The following is a 20,336-nucleotide window of genomic DNA, read 5'->3' on the forward strand; positions in this document are numbered from 1 at the left end:
CCTCACCCCATAACAAAGAAACAGAATTTCTGGAGGATGAGGCCCAGAAATCAGGATTTTAAAAAGATTCCCAGGTGATTCTAGTGTGCAGCCAAGGTTGAGAACCACTGCTCTAGATGGAAGTAATGAACTGCACTTGCAATTAGGAGACATGAGTGAGCTCATCTGTGTGCCGAAGGCTGGAGCATTGAGTGTCTGAGGGGCTGTGGGCCCTGATGAAGGTTGGTGTGGGGCCTGTGAGAACTTCAGGGAGGGCAGTGTCCACCACGGTTGCCTATGTGCCTCTTCTCCGGGTACTGTGATGGGCGCCCAGGGGTCTGACCTGCTCTCCCCCACCCCCGCGTACTGTTTGGATAAGCTGTCCACTCAAATCACCCTGAGATGATCCAGTTCCACGACGTTGCAAAGAACCCATTTTTAGAAGATTTGCAACAGGAAATAATCAAAGAGATAGGAACTGTGGGACTCTTTGGGAGGGTTGCTGTGTTTTTAATGAAGGTGACACACTGCCTTTCAAACCAAGTAATTAAAGAAAAACCAGCTGCACTGGCTTTCCCAGGGATCACTAGACCCTTAAAATTCTTGTGACAGAGGAAAGTACTTGGGGGGAAATAGAGACACATAAATATCTAAGGAAGCCCTTCAAATTTGAAAAATTGGGAAATTTTAAAGGCATTAAATTCTTATGAAGACTTTACTACATTAATTTCGAGTAGGCTAAACACAGAGCTAACTCAGCAAGTACCCACCACTCTCCTGGGTGCCGAGTGAAAAATGCTGTGTTCCTTTTTAAAGGCACGCAAGGCTGTTTTCTTGCACCCGTGCCTCAGGGCCTGGCGTGCTTTATGTCTGCTGTTTCCCTTGGCTTTTCTGCACAGCAGCTGCTTTCTGCATGTGCATGTCTTAGAGACTCAGTGGTCCTCACCTCCCTGCTCAGAATCAGGAACATGGGCTCATGGGAAATAAATCCACGTCTCATAGCAATAGGCTGGGACCATACAACATCTCAGTGTGAAGATTTCTGCATTTCATCGCATCCTCTTTCAACCCATTTGGTGCCTCTGTGTTTCTTGTAATTCAGACTTTTGGGAAAAGATTTCGTATTTTTATGATTTCCCATACTGCTTGCTCACTGAGGTCCCTCTTACTTTTTAATGTGTCCCTTCCCCTCCTCAGCACCACTGCTTTATGGAACATTCTCGCTTTTCACACAGAGGTACTTTACTGCTGTCTGTGCCTCGGCTTCCCCTAGGGAGCCAGTACCATGATATCGGGTGAGATTCAAGCAACCATTGCTTCCTTTTCCCAGGACTTACCTCCCCTGTCCACATCCCCACGGTTCCTCAGAGGATAGATGTTGTGTGGGTTCCGTTTTATGTCCTCTATCAAACATCACCAACAAACTGTGAAGCAGAGCATTCTTGCTCTCAGAGGACCGTCGCTACAGAATTCATAAGCATCTGTGGCTCACCTGGAGATTCCCTTCATCTCCCAAGATTTCGGGAGCAGACAGAAAGGTTCAAGGATCGGCTAGGGAGGAACTTCAGAGCCTGGGTTAGCCTGTTCCTGCTTGCTTGCTTCGGTCATTTATTCAGCACGTATGTATGGAGCACGTGCTGTGTGTCAGGCTTCCAGGAGGGTCTGCCTGTGTCAGGAGGCCGAGGCCGTCACACACTGATGGAGGCCATGCTCCTTGATCCTGTTTTCAAGCCTTATTTTGTTCATTAAAGATTTTTAAAAATTTTAAATCATTGTTGACATAGAATGTTATCTTAGTTTCGGTGTCTAACGTAATGATGCAACGTTTATATACTTTCCGAAGTGATCACCACAGTAAGTCTAGTAACCATCTGTAGTCATACATAGTTCTTACAATATTACTGATGACACTCCCAGTGCTGTACACTCTATCCCAGTGACTTATTTTATAAATGAAAGTTTGTATTTCTTAATCCCCTTTCCCTTTTCCACCCATCACCCTACCTTCCTCCCCTCTGGCAACATCAGTTTGTTCTCTATCTGTGAGTTTGTTTCTGTTTCATTTTGTTTGTTCATTTGTTTTGTTTTTTAGACTTCACATGTAAGTGAAATCATATATATGGTATTTGTCTTTCTCTGTCTGACATTTCATTTAGCCTCATACCCTCTAGGCTCATTAATTTTGTCACAAATACCAACATTTCATTCTTTTTTATGGCTATCATATCATTGTGTGTATGTATATGTATGTGTATATGTATGTATATGTGTATATGTATGTGGATGTGTATATATATATGTATGTGTGTATGTGTATATGTATGTGGATGTGTATATATGTGTATATGTATTTGTATGTGTATATGTATATGTATGTGTATATGTATTTGTGTGTGTATATGTATCACATCGTCTTGAGCCACTCGTCTATGGATGACACTTAGTTGCTGCCATACCTTGGCTACTATAATCAGTGCTGCAGTGAACATGGGGGTGCAGATATCTTTATGAATTCATGTTGTTGTTTTTTTCCCTTGGATAAATACTAGAAGTGGAATTGCTTTAAATATATCACTTAACAGACTGTTTGGACTTTTCTAAGGATAGCCAAGATAATGCTGTTTGGATGCTGAAATTTCTCTGAATTTTCAGTGGTTTAAGTCACAAAAGATATTTGAAATCTGAACTGACTAGGAAAATACAGGTGGTGCAGTTTCCGGTCATCAAAGTCAATCCCAGCTGCCTCTTTAAAAATACATGCTCTAATTTTCCTTTTTTTCACTCAAATCTTCTTGAGCAGGTGATCTATCCGACGTTTAGTACCCAAAGTCTTCGTGTCCTTCAGTAAGAAAAAATTTTAAAGCACAAACGTGTGTGTATTAGCTTTTTCATCTAGAACTTCAAGTTTGCCTTTCAAATATTGCTGTGTTTAATTAACACTTGGCCTGAAGGGACTGGGGGAGCTGAACTCTAAGGGCCCCTTTGAAAACATGGCAGGAATTTAAAGGAAAGCCGGGCAAACCCAGGCCTGTTACATACATTTGGCAAGTCCTTTCCAAAGCTTTCTCCCCACCCGAATGCTGGGTGGGTTGTGCGCAGCTGTCTCCCCCGTCCCTCCCTGCAGGCCGGGCGCTCCCCAGCCCCCCGGGTTCTCACAGTGTTGTTCCCTTGCCTCTTCCAGTCTCCCTCTCCGGGCAGCTCCTCGCCCCTGGGCGCAGAGTCTTCAAGCACACCCCTTCATCCCAGTGACCCCGCGGAAGGCTCCGCCAACAAAGAGGTAGGGTGCTGCTTCCTTTCAAAAGCCTCCAGCCCTTTGTCCTCCATCCTGATTCTGGCCTGTGCCTTCTCCAGCCTCCCGCAGAGCTCCTGTCCCCCGGTATCCTGGGGAGAAACTCTATTTTCTCCTCTCCAGTGTGGAATGGGGCTACCAGTTGGGTAGCCAGTAGCCACGGCTGTCTGTTTTCACTGAGAAATGAAATAAACCCTCTCCCCAGGCACACTAGCCATAGTGCAAGTGCTCAGTAGCCACCGTGACTAGTGGCCACCGTGTGGGACCGGGGAGATTGTGGGACGTTCCCACCAATGGACAGTGCTGGGCATCCGCGAGTCTCTGTGGCAGCATCCTCCCTCGTGGCGCACAGGCCTCAGGTACCGTGGGCTGACAGCACTCTGTGGTTTGGGACGTGGGTTGCTTTTTTAAAAAATATCCCGTGATTTCCGGCCCAAGTGAAATATCTTTCATGACGACAGGGTGACCACTTGTCCTGGTTTAGCTGCGATGGTTCCAGTTCACACCTGCTGCCCCACTGCTCACCTGGTGAGCACCCTTCTCACTCCCAAAAGCAGTGCCGTTCAGAGACCTGGCCGCAGCCCCGGGAATGTTCCGCTCTGTCCTGTCCTCCGGGGGGAGCCACCAGCCATGTGTGACTAGCAAGCCCTTGGCACATGGCTGGCCGGGCTGAGGACCTGACTTTTACATTTTATTCCGTTTCAGTGAACTCACATAGCCAGGTGCGGTGAGGGGCTCCTGGACACTGCAACCTCTAGTGTCCCTTTAGACAATAAATCATACTGTCGCCTGCTGAGGGAGGCCAAACGGAGCTCTGGTGGGGAACATGTAAGCAAGACGATGTTGCTTGCTCCCACTGAGGTTCCTAGGGCTGAAGGGCAGGTGTTTCCCTGAGGGGCACCATTGCCTTCCCCAGCACCGTCATCTTTTGACACCCAGCTGACTGCCACCCCCACTTCCTGGGAAGCCAGCATCAGGTGAATACTAGCCTGCGTCACAGTCTGTGTGTGGGCCCAGCTGGCTCTAACTATAGAGGCTGCCTCGTCCACCGAGGGTATGCATTAGGGAGGTTAAACCACAGAATGAATGGTTGTTTCCCTTTCCCTCCTCTTGCTATCATTTTATGTTAAATTTTAACGTGAGTGGCAGATCACTTCCAAAGGGAGCCTTAGTTGAAATTTACCTTTAAAGTATCATCAAATACATATGCATTTTCCATTAAATATTCATTCAGGGGAGAAATATGTTTTTTATTAATCTGTTTATGTAAACAGGGGCGGGGAACCTTTTTTTTTCTGCCAGGGGCCATTTGGATATTTATAGCATCATTTGAAGGCCATACAAAATTATCAACTTAAATATTAGCTGCTATATTTGGTCAAACACTTAATTAACTCACCCCTAATGCCCTGGCAGGGCCAGACCAAATGATTTCACCAGCCTTATATGGCCCGCGGGCTAGACGTTCCCCACCCCAATATAAATGAAACAAACATTAGAATTTAGATTTGAAATATCTTTTGTCCTCCTCTGGTCTTGATCCTTAGCCCATAAGGCCTGAGGACTAAAGGGACAGTTTCTGCTGCCCCTACATAAGGCCCATAAGGCTTGAGGACTAAAGGGACAGTTTCTGCTGCTCCTACATCTCATAGCTTTGCCTTATATTTTATTCAGAGCACATGCAGAGGTGAGAACAAATGGCAAAAGGAAAGAGTGACAGTCACAATGATAATAAAAACAGCATGAGCATTTACAGTGTTCAGGTACCAGGCCAAGCAATCACAGATAGCATCTCATTTAATCCTTCAAATAATTCCGTGAGGCAGGAATTGCTGTCCTTTTGTGTTAGTTAAGGAAGCTGAGAGGTTGGATAGTTTACCTGAGGTCCCAGGGCTCACAGCTGGTGGGACCAGGATTTGAACCCAGGTTCCTAGCATCAGGATCTGCTGTCCTTGGGGAGAAAAGTGCCTGCAGGTCGCACACTGCATGGAAAAGTGGCTCGGATGCCATGATTCCAGTTGTCAGGCCTCCAGGCTCTGCACATGGTTAGTGTGGCCTGGAAAACCCCAGAGAGTTTGGCCTTTATCTTCTTGACTGTGGTTTTATTAATTTTTGCATGTTAAGGATTAACTAATGTTCATCTCTGCCCCCATATGAGAAAATAAAGGGCTAATCAGACTTCTGAATAGTCAGTATTTGATTATTCATCAGCTAGAATAAGCAAGGCAAATTTGTTAGTTTCTCGGTTCCTATAGGACTTGGCACATGTTTCTACAGATCCTTAGGAATAATGATGAAAATGCTCTTTGTGTGCCATAATTAGAGATTCTTTCATTTCACAAAACTCTTTTAAAAAAATTACTACCCCCGAGACTAAAGAAAGCCAGTCATGAGCTCATGAATAGAGAATAAGCAAATGTACCAAATGCCCTCCATTGTGGCTCTAAATAAAACGGCAGTTTTTAGAGCTTTGGACTGAAGTCATTCTTCTGTAGTTTCTATTAAAATCTGGACACTGTCCTTGAGATTGGCATTCAGTAAAGTACCCTGAATAGCCCAAGAAAATCTGAATTGGCTTCTTGGAGCTACCTGGAGGCTTAAGCATTTTGATTAAACAAAATAAACCTTTATTACCCCCAGACCCTTAGCAGCTGAAGACAAGGACAGGGAGATGGTTGGGGAATAATAATTTGGAAATCTTTGGCCCTTCTGAAGATGCCAGCTTCCATCTGCATGCCCCGAAGTTAAGGATTGTGTTTCTTTAAACCATAGAAATAGACAGACGTGGCTGTCGGCACTCACCTGGGCTTGTCTCACTTGGATAAATAGAAAGTAAAAGTCACATAAAGCACTATTGAACTTGGATTTCCCTTTCCTCCTGTCCCGATTCCTTGGCTCTCACTTGATATGCATTTTTCCATAAATGTGTTAGCAGCCAATTACCTTTTATTCCTGGTGGACTTGTGACTTTAGTCTCTCTAAAGGTGATCCTTTCTGAAACCAGAAACCCACCTTCTTTGGGTGAGGAAGCATTTCATCCCAGTGGGCACATCAGCAGATTGCTCTTCGAAGTGAATTGTGTGATTAGTGTTAAATTCTTGTCATTGTTCTGAATTGAGTTAGATCCCCAAAATTAAGTGTCTTCAATTGCCCGCAGTTTTCCACATAACAAATAACACTGCTACTTTGTAGACTTTTGTGCAAATCAACTAATCATTCCTTTGCCGTTCCTGAAATCTTTCAAGTGAAGATCACTGTATACAGTCCCATGATATGGAATTGTTTCCCGTGACATCCCAGCCCTCATGCAGGCCCTTCACCCTTCCAGCCCACCAGGCACCGCATAGTATACCCTCAATTAACTCAACCTGTTGAGCAACTATGCTCTACTAGACACCCTTTTCCTAAAATGTACATATTTAAAAGGTCACCCAACAACTGGTAGAGTCTTAGCAATGAAAACCTTTAGGTTTTCTGAGCTTAACCCTTGGCCATGCAAACCCTACTTTCTGCCCGTTTTAGGGACTCTTGCCTTTGACATTAGCTCTCCACTCTCCTGCAATGCTCACCTCATCCTGCCCCAGACAGATCAGGGATGAATTTCCTACTCTCGTGCCACTCAGAGTTCTCTCTAGGACATTCCCTTATGCAAGGAACCAAAGGGTAAGTAACGCTCCCCTGAGAGCCAGCATTTACACTGCTGTCCAGTCAGGTTCTGGAAGGTTTCTGGTTGAAACAAGGGTGCTATTGGAAAACTGACCTTTGCTCCGAGTTGTCACTTCATATACAAAACTCCAAGGCCTTTAATTTACTCCTTTGTTTGTTGTGTGCTTATTTTAAAGTAACACATGATAATGACATATATAGTGAAATTTTTAGACTAAATAAATCAGTAAGAGATGAAAGGAAGAGATAAAAACTCTAGCAAATGTTTTTAGCACAAGGAGAGATCCCTGCAGCAAAGACCTAACATGAAATAAAATTCTCCAAGGAAATTTTTAATTTCAGCATATAATGATGTTCTTTCATTAACCAGCAGTTCTTACTTAGAAGCCGAGATTCTTAAGAATACAAATCAAGCCCTTTTTATTGCGATTGTGGATTATAAATTTTGGTTTGTGGGATATTTTTTAAGCTGACAGACATCTGATTGTGGAATGTAGGATTTTCAAATTATCTAATTAATATATGAGTGGATGGTTCTGGAGTCTGGGTAACCTTTAATAAGAAATATGTGTGTTTGTTTACACTTTACTTTCTGTAACCAAGAATGGTTGACAACTGGTTAATATCTGACACTGATGATGTATTTGTATTTTATGCTACATGGGTGGTTGTATTAATGCATTTTTCATCATGCTTTGCCCTTTTTGAAACTTCTTTGTCTTAATTACAGTCAAGAAAAAGCTTGGCTTCATTCCCAACCTACGTTGAAGGTAAGAGCTAAAAGGAGATATTGAGCCACTGAGTCGTTCATGAATCGTTTAGCACTTGGGGCATTGGAAGCACTGGGCTGGAAGACGACAGTGGAGGAGAAAGCCCACAGGGCCGGTTAACTCAGTCTTCACAGCCTTAGAATCTTAGACTAAAAGCACAGCAGCTGCGAGCCTCTCAGACCTCCCCCTCCCTGCCTTTGCCGATTCTGTCCATGGAACCTGAACCAGGGGGCAGGGGCTTTGCCCAGCTTAGTAATGGTCACATTGGATCTGAAACCCAAGTCTTCCCACCTCTATTCCAGTACACCTTACACCCACCAAGGGCTATTCAAGTGGGAATAAGCTTTAACTAACGGGGAGAAATTTTGTCCTCTTAAGAAAAAACACAAAAACAAACCAAAAAACCTGCCTAATAATTCCCACCTCTTGCTTGGATGAGTTAGTAAAAGAAACTTTAAGGGCTTACTCTTTTCCAGGTGCTGTTCTAAGCACTTTCCATGTAATAACTCATTGAATCCTCACACTGATCTTGTGCATGGGGTTTTATCATTATCCCCGTGTTATGTATGAGGACTGAGGCATCGAAGGGGCGGGGGGGCAACTTTCCCGAGATCACACCGTTAGCAAGTAGCAGAGCCAGGCCGTCAGCCAGCATCTGACTGCACAGTCCTCCCTGTACTCTCCGCAGCTGCCACGCGTGGTTGTGCCGGCTATTGACTGCACACGCGGCCTAGTAGGGCCCAAACTCTGCCCAGCCTGGCCACCCCAGGCTGAGGTCAGGCCACACATAGAGTGCCCATTTCTTATCCACACAAAGACACCCCAAGTGGGAGGCGACACCGACCTGGACCGGGAGGAGGGCGGGTGCTTTCTCGGGTAGGGTGGGTTGTCATTTCCTTGAGGGAGGATTTTCTGGGGCCCGAGCATGCTCAGGCATCACTTTGGGGTCATGGCTGGTCTCTGGATCCTGCGAGTAAACAACCAGTGTGTCCTACTGCCTGGGCACAAAACCGCTCTGAACCTTCAGGTCTAGGGTCAGTGACTCAGGTCCCATTCCCAAGTAACCTATAAGTTCTCTGTGCCGTTGTTGTCAAGCTCCACAATTCTAGGAGAGCAGCTTGGGGAGGGATAGGAAGTTTGGAAACTCCTTTCTTCTTCATCGCCTGTGCTTGGGCTTAGCATTAACATGAGGTGAGGAGATACATATACACCGAGTGGCCAGATTATTATGACCACCTGACGTTTGTCGCCAAATTAGCTACATTTCGCACTGAAGTTGCTAGAGGGCCAGACCATTATAAATGTTTGAATAGCACAACATACCTACGTATCGTTGCTGATCAGGTTCATCCTATCATGTTGATGGCGTATCCCAGTGGAGATGGCTTCTTCCAACAAGACAATGCGCCGTGCCATGGTGCTCGTATTGTGCAGGAGTGGTTTCAGGAACATGAGGGAGACTTTACCTTGCTGAGGTGGCCCCCACAATCACCAGATCTCAATCCAATTGAGCATTTGTGGGGCGAAGTTAAAAGAGCCATCAGGCAGCTGGTTCCACAACCATCAAATCTCACAGAACTGGACAGTGCTATTCATCAGGCATGGTGTCAGATTCCTCGCATCACCTTTCAACATCTCGTGGAGTCAGTGCCAAGAATCGCCGCAGTATTGAAGGCAAAAGGTGGCCCAACGAAGTACTGATGGGGTGGTCATAATAATCTGGCCACTCAATGTATAGTGTGTGTGTGTGTGTGTGTGTGTGTGTGTGTGTGTGTGTAGTGTGTGCTTGCTCACCCCCAGAGCAACACAAAGGCATCACTGAAAAGAAAAACACATTCCAAAAAACCAAAATGAACCCTGTGATTCTTTGACGTAGGAACATTATAACTTTTGTTTTTTAATAACACACTAAGCCTAAAATGAACTTATGAAATTAGGGTGCTTTTTTTGCCGAGTATGATAGAGTGACAGTGGCATTTGATTATAATCAGTTTCCCTGGAGGATACAAGGCATGAGATTATATCTAGAATGCATAATTTGTTTAGACCCAATATTTCTGTCTCCTGGCTGCTTGACATTTACACAGTCATTTAAATATTATTTGGATTGCTCTTACACACATCTGCATATCCACACCTACGAGGCCTCAAGAGGAAGCCTTTCAGTGAGTAGAGCTAAGACAGAGACGACTATAGGATGGCATTGGGAGTCCCGTAGAGAGGTGGTTCATTTTTCTTTTTCTTTGACATTCGCTATTTTCACAATGAGTATTTTTAAAAGTGACTATCCCAGATGAGATCTTTTTTCTCAGTGCCTCGTTGGCAAAAGTGACTGTGTTTCAGGAACGTCGTACATGCATCACAGGAGTTTGTCATGGAAGACTGATCATCTTCTACATTTTACAAAACACAGTGTGGGTCCAAACTTGTCCTTACGTTATTTTAGTTAGACTCCTGCTTCCCCGCTGTACAACTCAACTGTATATTGTAAATAACCTGAATTCGTCCCACATCCATCAAAGTTTCAGGGTGCGGAGCATATGGTTGTTGAGAAGAATGGAAATTACCAGTATGGCTGGGTACCACCCAGTGTTTGCCTAGAAGTCTTTCCCAGAAAGATCGAGAATAAGACAAATAACAGGTTTCCTTATTTAATTACTACACAGATACTTTGTGAAGGCATTTCCTGAAACATTGTTAATTCCTTTGTTTCAACCACCACCTTGGTTTTAGAAAAAGTGAATACATTATTTTAGGCCTGCCCCCTGATAAGTAGCTTATCATGGGAAGTGGCTGTTTAAGCTCAAGATGAGCTTCATCTTGAAGGATAAAAATTAAAACCATCTCAGATTAGCTCTCCAAACAGAAAGAGCAAATTGTTTCCATTTCAAGCTATCTAATTTAAGACCTGGAGGTTTTAACTGTGGGTTACGATGTATATTTTAGTCTCCCCAAATACAGCCTTCAAGCCAAAGAAAATACATGTTTTCATTGCAGAATTAGAATGCCTTGTTAGTGCATCTGTTATAGAGTTCGTTATATATTAGTCCCAGACGTGTTTTAACTTCAAATAACGTTTACAGCAGATTATGGTTAGAGTCAGATACCTCCATTTTAATTATTTAAAACTAAGCTTGGGGGTTTTTTTTCTAAAATATAGTTTTATTGATTCCAGAGAGAGGAAAGGGAGAGGAAGAGAGAGAAACATCAGTGATGAGAGAGAACCATTGATTGGCTGCCTTCTGCACACCCCCTACTGGGGATTGAGCCCACAACCCAGGCATGTGCCCTGACCAGAACTCGAACCCTGAGCTCCTGGTTCATGGGTCAGTGCTTAACCACTAAGCAACACTGGCTGGGCTAAGGTTTGATTTAAAAGGCTGATCAATGAAACAAATTCCCATTTTCCCTGGAACTGATCTGTATGCAGATGCAGGCCAGGAACTTATGGCCTATAAGGCAGCATGAGATGGCAGCTTCGGAGTAATGTTAGCTGCATCCCAAAATTGGGGTTAGAGGCTATTATGGGAACCAAACATTCTGAAACAAATATCTCAATTTTTTTATTTATAAAATTTACTTCCCCCATTATAGATAAAATGGAGAGGGGAGATATGAATCAGTAGCAAGTCAAGGAACTGCTTATTTATTTGATACCCCCTGGGTAACAGGTGCTGGCCAGACACAAGAGAGCCAAAGATGACATAGCCCCTGTCCCCAAAGAGCTCACAGTGTGACAGGAGAAACAATAGCCTTCATGAAACGTTTCATGTCCTATATTTACATAAATCTGCACATCATTTCTCACAGTAAATGGTCTGGGTGAAGTAAGTGACTATAAGAAAAAATTGTTCCCGTTATTTGAAGATGAGGGGTGAGTGGAGGCAGATATGGGTCCCGTAGACTGCTCAGGGCCCTCAGGACCGGCCCTCTGGGCCAGAGGTGAGCAGTGGGGAGGGGTGTATGCAGGGGTTGGGCAGGCCCACCCAGTGGCTTCACTCACCAAAGTGGCTCTGTGTGTTACAGTTCCCGGACCTTGTGACCCTGAAGACTTAATCGATGGAATCATTTTTGCTGCCAATTACCTTGGCTCTACCCAGCTGCTCTCCGACAAAACTCCCTCCAAAAACGTGCGCATGATGCAGGCCCAGGAAGCGGTGAGCAGGATCAAGGTGAGGGGGGCCGTGTGCTCCGCGGGGGCGGGGGGCAGCAGCTGGTACCTGAGCCGTCCACAGTGGTCACCCCAAACCTCACTGACTAGTCCTGAGGGTAGAGGAGAATGGATTGGGGTGATGTTGCAGGCAGTGCTTACACATGTTCCTGCTACAGTTCTAAACAGAAAAAATGATTTCTGAAGTGGACTGCAGTCCTTACATGGAAGCACTGTATATTTGGGTTGTTCTTAATGGCCACTCTGGAGAAAAAGCATACATATGATCCTGAACTTTCAGAAGTTGACTTGACGAGGACAGATATCGTGCCGAGTGTTACCTCTAACGTGAGGGTTCTATTCCTGTATTCCCACCGACAGCGGGGTTCAAACTAGGTCCTTTGCCTTGGAACCTGCTGATCCTGCTCAAGCTCAGTTGAACTGGTTTGCTTCAAGGGAAATGAACCCTTTGATCAGATCTAGCCTGGCCAGCCTGAGCAAGTCTGAGCAAGGCCAGCCCCGTTTAAACTCGTCTGAGTCCGTCATAACCTGCTTGAATCTGTTCCACCGAGGTGGACAAGGAGCGAACCTGTGTTGTTCAGGAAGGACCACTTTCATCCGGTTTAAATCGTTCACAACCGGTTTGAACCAGCCAAACTGGTGTGAGCCCATGGAAACACAGAGCTCTCAAATCTCCACCCGAGGCCAGACACACCTCAGGTCTACGGAGACGCTTACCGTGTCTTCACGTCACTCCAGTGTCCTCAGGGGCCGCCCGCACCCAGAGCCGCTGGGCAGCCACGCTGGCGCCACAGGGAGGGCCTCCCTGTGGACACCAGAACCAGGCATGTCAAGCAAGAGGGAATAGGTTAGGGTGCTCCAGGGTTGGTTGTGTCCAGTTCCAACTGGTCAAAATCAATTCTCACCTCAAGGAGCCATTCACGTTTTTATATCTTCTCGCTCACACACTCACAGGTCTCACCCTGGTGTTGGTGTGACAGCGTGGAATGAGAACACATGGGGAGAAGGCAAGCGCTGAGAGTCCTTGATTCTCACTTAAGGACAAAATACTTCTGGAGCATCTGGGTGTTCAAGGCTGTGCAGGGACTCCGGAGAGAGGGAAATGGTGATTTAGACAGTGAGCGTCTGACCCTCAAACTCAGCAGCACAAATGAGAAATGAACTGAGTCAGCGATGAGGCCCTGCCCTTAAGGATCCATCGTTGTAGAGGAAACCCTTGCTGCAGCTTTGGATAGTATTACTTGGGTTTGGGGAATTGGGATGTATAAACGAGAGAGTAATTTACAGTAGCCCAATGTCAAAGTCACTGACAGTTTCACCCGTGTGTCAGGGACCCACCTCACCACTTCGTCTGGGCAGCCCAGACCTTGTCTGTGTCCTAGAGACCCTGCGACCACCAGGCCCACTTCCGAGGTTTCCTTTTTTTCTCCCATAATCAGCCTTTCCCAGGATGATTGACAGTAGGAAGGTCCACTGCCTTCAAAGGAAGTCCCACCTCCCACCCACAGAGGTGTCTCTTGCCCCATGGTTCCCAGCAGGACAGCTCCATGAAAACGCGTCTGCCTGACCTTCAGACCATCATAGTCTTTCAGACTCAGTAATTCTATCAGTAGAACATCGGGTTCCTGTTGAGCTGCCCAGCCAGGCCTGGCCTGATTTCTTCCCACTGTCACCCCTTCTCATAGAGGGGTGACATCAATACTGCCAGATCCTCCCACAGTTTTTAATCTAGGATCTCCCAGGCACAGCCTTCAAAGCAAGAACACGAAGCTCTCTGAGAGAACATGCTGCGTCTCAGGCTTATTTCACCCAGAGCAGTGAATTTGGAAAACTAAATCTTCAGGGTCATAGTTCTGACTCCTCATGTCCCACAGTCACCAGGCACAGCATGTTATGATTTTGTTGAATTAACACTTGTTAAGTAGAGCCCTGGGGTGCCAGATGGTGAGCAGAAGACCACAAGAGAAATTAAAATCGAGGAGTTATTGCTCACAGGCCCTGGAGGAAGGCCTAGAGGGGCCGTGTAGGGAGGTCACGGCAAGGAGAGGCGGAGAGGGAGAGAGGAACATGCCTGGGAACATGCCTAGGCCAGGACCTGGGAGCTTGGCCTTTTTAGGATGCGTGGGTGGGGTGCTTAGGGTTCCTGAGCTAGGATGAGATTGGTCAATTCACACCAGAGGAGTCAGGATTCGGTAAGCTCCTCGGGGGTCTTATCTAAGGGGACAGACGGGGAGGGCCCTGGAGGTGAGGAAGACTGTTGATCAAGGGCTGTTGGGGGAGCCATGTTAGGAGCTGACTTTTGCTCGCGCCTGTGTGGGCTGTTATGATCTAGGGGATGTGCCTGCATGAGGGGACTAGTGTCCTTTCAAAGTCACTGCAGACCGCTTGGCCAAACAAAAGAGATGCTGAGGCAGCAGGACCACCGAGTAGCGTAGCTAAGCTCTCAACACAACGCTTAGTTCCCCAGCCTAACAGTGCTGCCAGCTTCCGGGGGTCCATGGGAGCACAGAGGCCTGGTGCGCCTTGCTCAGTGGTTCCAGACAGACAGGGACCACCTCCCACAGCCGCGTTGGAGATGGGCGGGGGCACTTGGATTGCCACTGTGTCGGGGGCATTTCTACTGGCTCTTGTGGGTCAGAGGCGGGGATGCTTGATGCCCTGCGGTGTCCAGGATGGGGCCACACGCCGAAAGTGTATCTCCTCCAAAACGCCAGCTTGCCTCCCCCAGAACTCCCTGTCGGGGAACACTCCCAGGGCCCACTCAGTGAATCTTCCAGAACAAAGCCGCCGTCCATCCCCAAACTAGTACCAAAGACCCCTGAGACCGGAAGCTGTGTGTTGCTTTGAGATTCGTTTTTTCCTGGGTTCTGTCCATCAAGGTTTAAAACCTGTGAAGGGTCGGGTTTCATTCTGGGCACGTTGTTTATTGGCCTCCTGGACTGATAGTCCTTGACTCCTACAGATAGGGTTTCTGTCTTTCCACTGTGAGACAGACATCGTACTCGATGACCTGGAGGGGGAACAGGCACAGGCACATCTCCCAGACATAAAGCAAGGCCCAGGGTAGACTGCGGCATCCGGTACCAGATCCCACCCAGCGCCACACCTACTATGAACCACAGACGCACCTCGTTTTATTGCACTTTGCTTCAAGTTTCACTGTTCATTTGCATTAAAAGTTAGGTGGCTTTGTCCATCGGAACAATCAGGATAGAGGCTGTCTGGTTATAAATCCACTTTAGACCTGCCTGGAGTAGCGTAGGCATCTAAAGGACATACATTGATTTCTCCAGCAAGTGACTCTAGTGTGAGGAAGTCATCCCAGAGGGGTGAGGGTCGATGGTTACATTTCATGTATAGGTATCACTTCACAGTGTGCTGCCGTGCCTCTGAAGCAGTGGTTCTCAACCTTCTGGCCCTTTCAATACAGTTCCTCATGTTGTGACCCAACCATAAAATTATTTTCGTTGCTACTTCATAACTGTAATGTTGCTACTGTTATGAATCGTAATGTAAATATCTGATATGCAGGATGGTCTTAGGCGACCCCTGTGAAAGGGTCGTTCGACCGCCAAAGGGGTCGTGACCCACAGGTTGAGAGCCGCTGCTCTGAAGGAACTGTTGCCTCTCGTTTGTATTGTCTGCTCTGTGTTCCTTCTACATCCATTTAAATGCCCATCGGATTGCTTGCCTTTGCACCAAGCCTGACTTTTTCTCAGATTGTCAATGAAGACGATTGCGTTCAGACCCATAGTTTATTTCTGTACCCTGCGGAAAGTTACTCTGTGGGGGGCGTGCCCTGTGCTGCTCACACGTGCCCAGGAGACACTTTGTCTAAGGCAAGTGGTGCCATGCTTTCTCCTAAAGAGAGGCTGGCGTTTTGGGGACGGGTTTTGCTAGGCTACTTCGAGAGAAACAGCAGAGCAAGGCTGCAGATTTTATAGTGTCCATCCAGGAAGGAAGGGAGGAAGGAAGGGAGGAAGGAGACCTCTGTGGATTTCTTTGGAAACCTATTTAGCAATATCCTCACCAGAAATCACAAAAAGTGATTTCAGCCTTGGTGCTCTCCCCTAAACAGAGGCAGAGGAATTCTGTCCTCTGGTTTCCAGCTCCTTTTCCCTCCCTTCCTCCCTTCCTCCCAGGGGAATCCCATTGTCCCCTCTCTTTCCTCTGCCCATGTTCTCTCTTTGACCTGATGGATGTTTGTGGCACTTTGTTGAGCAAAATACTGGACCTGAAGCGTAGGCTCCGATTTTGAACCAGTTTTAATTTCTGACTGTTCATCGATTGTGGTGTCTATGTCACTCACCTAGCACCAACTGTACTAGTATACCAGCACTGAATATTGATACTGGATTTACACCTGGAGACATAAGAATTACGGTTTTCTTAATTTAACAAAGAATTTACAGATGTATTTGCCAAATGGGGAGAGAATTTGGAATTGTGGTTTAGTCGGGAATTTCCTACTTAATGTGAAGAGAGAACAGAGGAATTTGGCTAAAAAGCAAACTGTTCCAATGCAGACCCCTGTGGTAGACTCATAGGAGATAAAGTCAACCAAGATCCAGTCCTCGGCCCGGGGAAACATGCAGTCTAAAGTGAGTAAAGAAGAGTGTCACAGTAACAACAATGGCCAGGCAGGCCGAGGACTGGGAAACTGAAAGGCTTTTCCACCCACCAAAATATGCGAAGTGAGGTGCACCCAATGCAATAGCAGAATCAGAAGACGTCTACCATTCTCCTTACTTTTATTTTTATCATCTTTAGAATCTCCCTAATGTATCCTTTCTGTCTTTGTTGTTCATCATTTTCGAGAGGAACTAATATCTTGGCAAGAAGCCCCCCTATAACTTAGGAATACGTTACAGCAATGATTCTCAAAGTGGGACCCCTGGCCCAGCAGTACTTGTTGCAAATGCAGATTCTCAGGCTCCACCTTAGTCAGAAGCTGGTGAGGGTAGGGCCCAGGAGTCTGTATTTCCATAAGCCCTTTGGGAGGTCCTGATGTCCACTGACCGTCCAGGGTTCCAGAGCATCTGTGTCCACCTGAGCTCTGTGGTGTCCCAGTCAAGCCGAGCGCTTCTCATTGACACGGTTCTGTTGGCAAATAAGCTCAAGAAATGCTGCAAAGTAGATCTCGTTGGAGATTTGCCACATCTGTTTTCCTCTTGAAGGCTCTGAGAAGTCCTGTACCAAGGAGATTTAGTTCACTTTCCTTAACCAGAAGCTCCCATAGTTATTTGAACAGAGATGCAGTATCACTGTGTGATGCCTGTTAAATTAGTCTTGTTGCTAGGATTCTCTGGAATGCATTTTGGGAGAAACTTCTGGAAAGAACTTTGCTCTTTATGCTGTCTGTATCCAAAGTGCACTAAGTGGAGACCCTACACACACACACACACACACACACACACACACACACACACACGGTGTGGGAATCATGCCTGAACCCTGTCCAGTGTAGCCAGCTCCCTTGTCTTCCTCTCTCTCCACTCCATCTCCATGCCTCATTCCACTCTCATGCCCACTTTATTCTCTGCTCCTCAACGGAAGATGGGGGAGGGGGGCTACTGACCCCTGCTGAGCCTCAGTAACGGCTCCGTGTCCACGAAGAGTATGGTGTATATGTGTTCAGTCTTTCTACTTTTGTGAAGCTCATGTGACTAAGTCACAAGTGGTGTTTTGACTTTTTTTTTTTTTGGTCCATGCATTTTTCTAAGGATCATTCATTATCAGTTACCCCTATACCTGTAAAGACTAGCCTGTCCCCAAAGATCCGATTTTTCCATTGTTTTATAAAAAGATTTTCTTTAAATGTCAAAAATTGATGATTTAATTGTATAATTAAAATTTCTGCCCATCTAGCTTTGTCCCAACCATGTAGTTTCCCCATCTAACTTGAAGAAGCCTATGCATACATTATTTCATTTACTCCTCAAAATGGAGGGGGGTGGGGAATCCTGGGAGGTAGGTATTATTTAACCTCATTATTTTCCCCAGACAAACAGAGGAGTTTATAGATGAAAAACCTGCCCAGATCACACAACTAGCAATTTGGAGTGTATAGTGAGACTTCCAGGTTTGAATCTCTGTTTGCCACTTAACAGCTGTGTGACCTTAGGCAGGTTAATTAGCCTCTCTGTGCCTCAGTTTCCTCTTCTGGAAGATGAGGATAATGTTGTGCCTACCTCACAGGGCTGCTGGCAGCTTTTACATTAATAGTCCTGTAGCACTTAGAAGGGTACTGTCAGCAGGGGGGGGAAAGCTTCAGTAGTTGGGAGGAACCCTGGTATGAATAAGCTAAAGGGGCTTAACAACAGCTAACATTCCATCCCCATGGTGGATTGAGTGACTGAATGGATGGTGCCACTGTTTGTGTCCTTGCACACACCCTGCTGGGTGGTAAGCCACAGTCAGTCCCAGGAAACACAAGGATTTAAATGGATGCTGTCACTCTTGCTCTAAGATGCATGCTGGCCTTGTGGTTCTCTTAGACCTCTCTCTGCTGCTCCAGTTTCTCATTCTGGCTCCAACCGCATCTGCCATTTCCACTGTTATGTCTAAATTTTACATTATAATTTGTTCCAGGGCACTTGAATATCATAAGTGATTTAAAGATGGCATTCCTCTAATAAGTGCATAAAATATTTTTTAACTTCACAAACCTTATTTCGGCGTGCCTTTCATGAAACTCAGTCTGCCATTTGGATCCTCTTCCTTATCACCAGTTCTAGCAAAAGAAACACACCCCCAAAACAGAATTTGGGCATTCCATTGGTGGCAGACTTAATATCCTTTGAAAGGGCCCTTTCAGATCACTATTCTCTAGAGTTAAGCACTTTGACCAATAACTGTTAGGTTTTGGTATCAAAAAATAAGGGAAATGCTTATGTTACTGCCATTTCATTTCATTCCATATCCTATTATTTTCAGGGGAAGTGGTAGAAAACAGACAAACATTAGGATCTCACTGTAGTCGTTTATCATTGCATTATAATTGGTGCAGGTCAGAACTTCCTGATTCCACAAAAGAAGCTGTGGTGTGACGTAGCATCAGTATTTCTACACTTGTCATGAGCGTCAGTTAGGGTAACACTTGCAGCTGCTGCCTTTAGACTTTTCCATAGCAGGCTCTTCACCAGGACCACCAGTAAGAGCTTGGGTAGCTGTGCAGCGTGGGCTGCCCTAGACTCCTGGGTGTGGCACAGATGAGCTATTTGGTGCTGGGATGGCTGACTCATCCAATTTTCCACAATGAGGTAGTACAGACAAGGCACCTTAGTCATTAATGAAATAAATTTGTGCTGCTGAGAGCAAAAGAGCTTTCTACCAGGTGAGTACCAAGAATGTGAGAGAGCAGACCTTCTTCCACCCCACCCCATCACCACAGCAGCATTCTGGTTTGGCCATTGACTCACCATTATTCGTACAGGATCTTCATGTGTATAGCAAGCCCTATTGAAAGCCAAGAAATTGCATGCAGATATAGGTGAATTATAGTCATGTGACAGCAAACACAAATATCCTATATAATAAAAGGCCCATATGCAAATTGACTGAATGGCAGAATGACTGGTCATTATGACATGCACTGACCACCAGGGGGCAGACGCTCAACACAGGAGCTGCCCCTTGGTGGTCAGTGCACTCCCATGCGGGGAGCACCGTTCAGCCAGAAGCCCTGAACTGGGCTCAGGGCTGGCTAGCACAGCGGCTGTGGTGGGAGCCTCTCCCGCCTCTGAGGCAGCACTAAGGATGTCTGACTGCCGGCTTAGGCTGACATCCCCGGAGGGTTCCCAGACTGTGAGAGGATGCAGGCTGGGTTGAGGGAACCCTTCCTCCCCCCGAGTGCATGAATTTCGTGCACTGTGCCTCTAGTAGTGCTTATAATACACCAGGCATTGTTCTAAGAGCTTTGCATGTATTTATCCTCAGAACAGCCCTATAAGGTCAATACTATTTTTATCCTCATTTGACAGATGAGTAAACTGAGGCACAGAGATGTTAAGTTGCTCACTCCAAGTCACACAACTAGTTAGGTAGCGGAGCCAAGATTCAGTTTCAAGCAACTCGACCCCAGAGTCTGCTTTTATCAACTATGCTTTTATTTATGAGAAAAGAGGGGAATATTACATTCATTTCTAGTTAGGTGTAGGCTATAAAATATTCACAAATTTAAGGCAAGAAGTGTTATTAATGAGGGAAAACAATAAAAGATCAAGTCAATAGGAAGACATAAACATCTTAAATATGTATGCACCTTATAGCTATGAAATGGATAAAGCAAAGATTGACAGAAGTAGACATGGACAAATTCACAGTAACAGCTGGAGATCTAAACACACTTCTCTTAATACATATTAGAATCAGCAGACAAAAAGTCAGCAAGTACATACAAGAGTTGAACCATACTCTTAAGTCAACATATTTAACCTAATTGACATTCATAGAATACTAT

The 20,336-nt window shown here is 45.8% G+C and overlaps 1 protein-coding gene across 6 annotated transcripts in view; it reads left to right on the forward strand.

The window, feature by feature from the left end:
• Window positions 1–20,336, forward strand: part of APBA1 (amyloid beta precursor protein binding family A member 1) — a 195,196-nt gene that overhangs the window by 153,767 nt on the left and 21,093 nt on the right. For 4 of the 6 annotated variants that reach the window (XM_036330886.1, XM_036330885.1, XM_036330888.1 and 1 more), the window contains 3 exons: window positions 3,161–3,256; window positions 7,665–7,704; window positions 11,731–11,876. In XM_036330886.1, coding sequence (XP_036186779.1) covers window positions 3,161–3,256; window positions 7,665–7,704; window positions 11,731–11,876 — 282 coding nt within the window. The remainder of the gene's footprint in view (window positions 1–3,160; window positions 3,257–7,664; window positions 7,705–11,730; window positions 11,877–20,336) is intronic. The other 2 variants (XM_036330889.1, XM_036330890.1) reach the window with 2 other exon arrangements.

This window comes from Myotis myotis, unplaced genomic scaffold, assembly GCF_014108235.1.
Source record: "Myotis myotis isolate mMyoMyo1 unplaced genomic scaffold, mMyoMyo1.p scaffold_m19_p_12, whole genome shotgun sequence".
NCBI lineage: Eukaryota > Metazoa > Chordata > Mammalia > Chiroptera > Vespertilionidae > Myotis > Myotis myotis.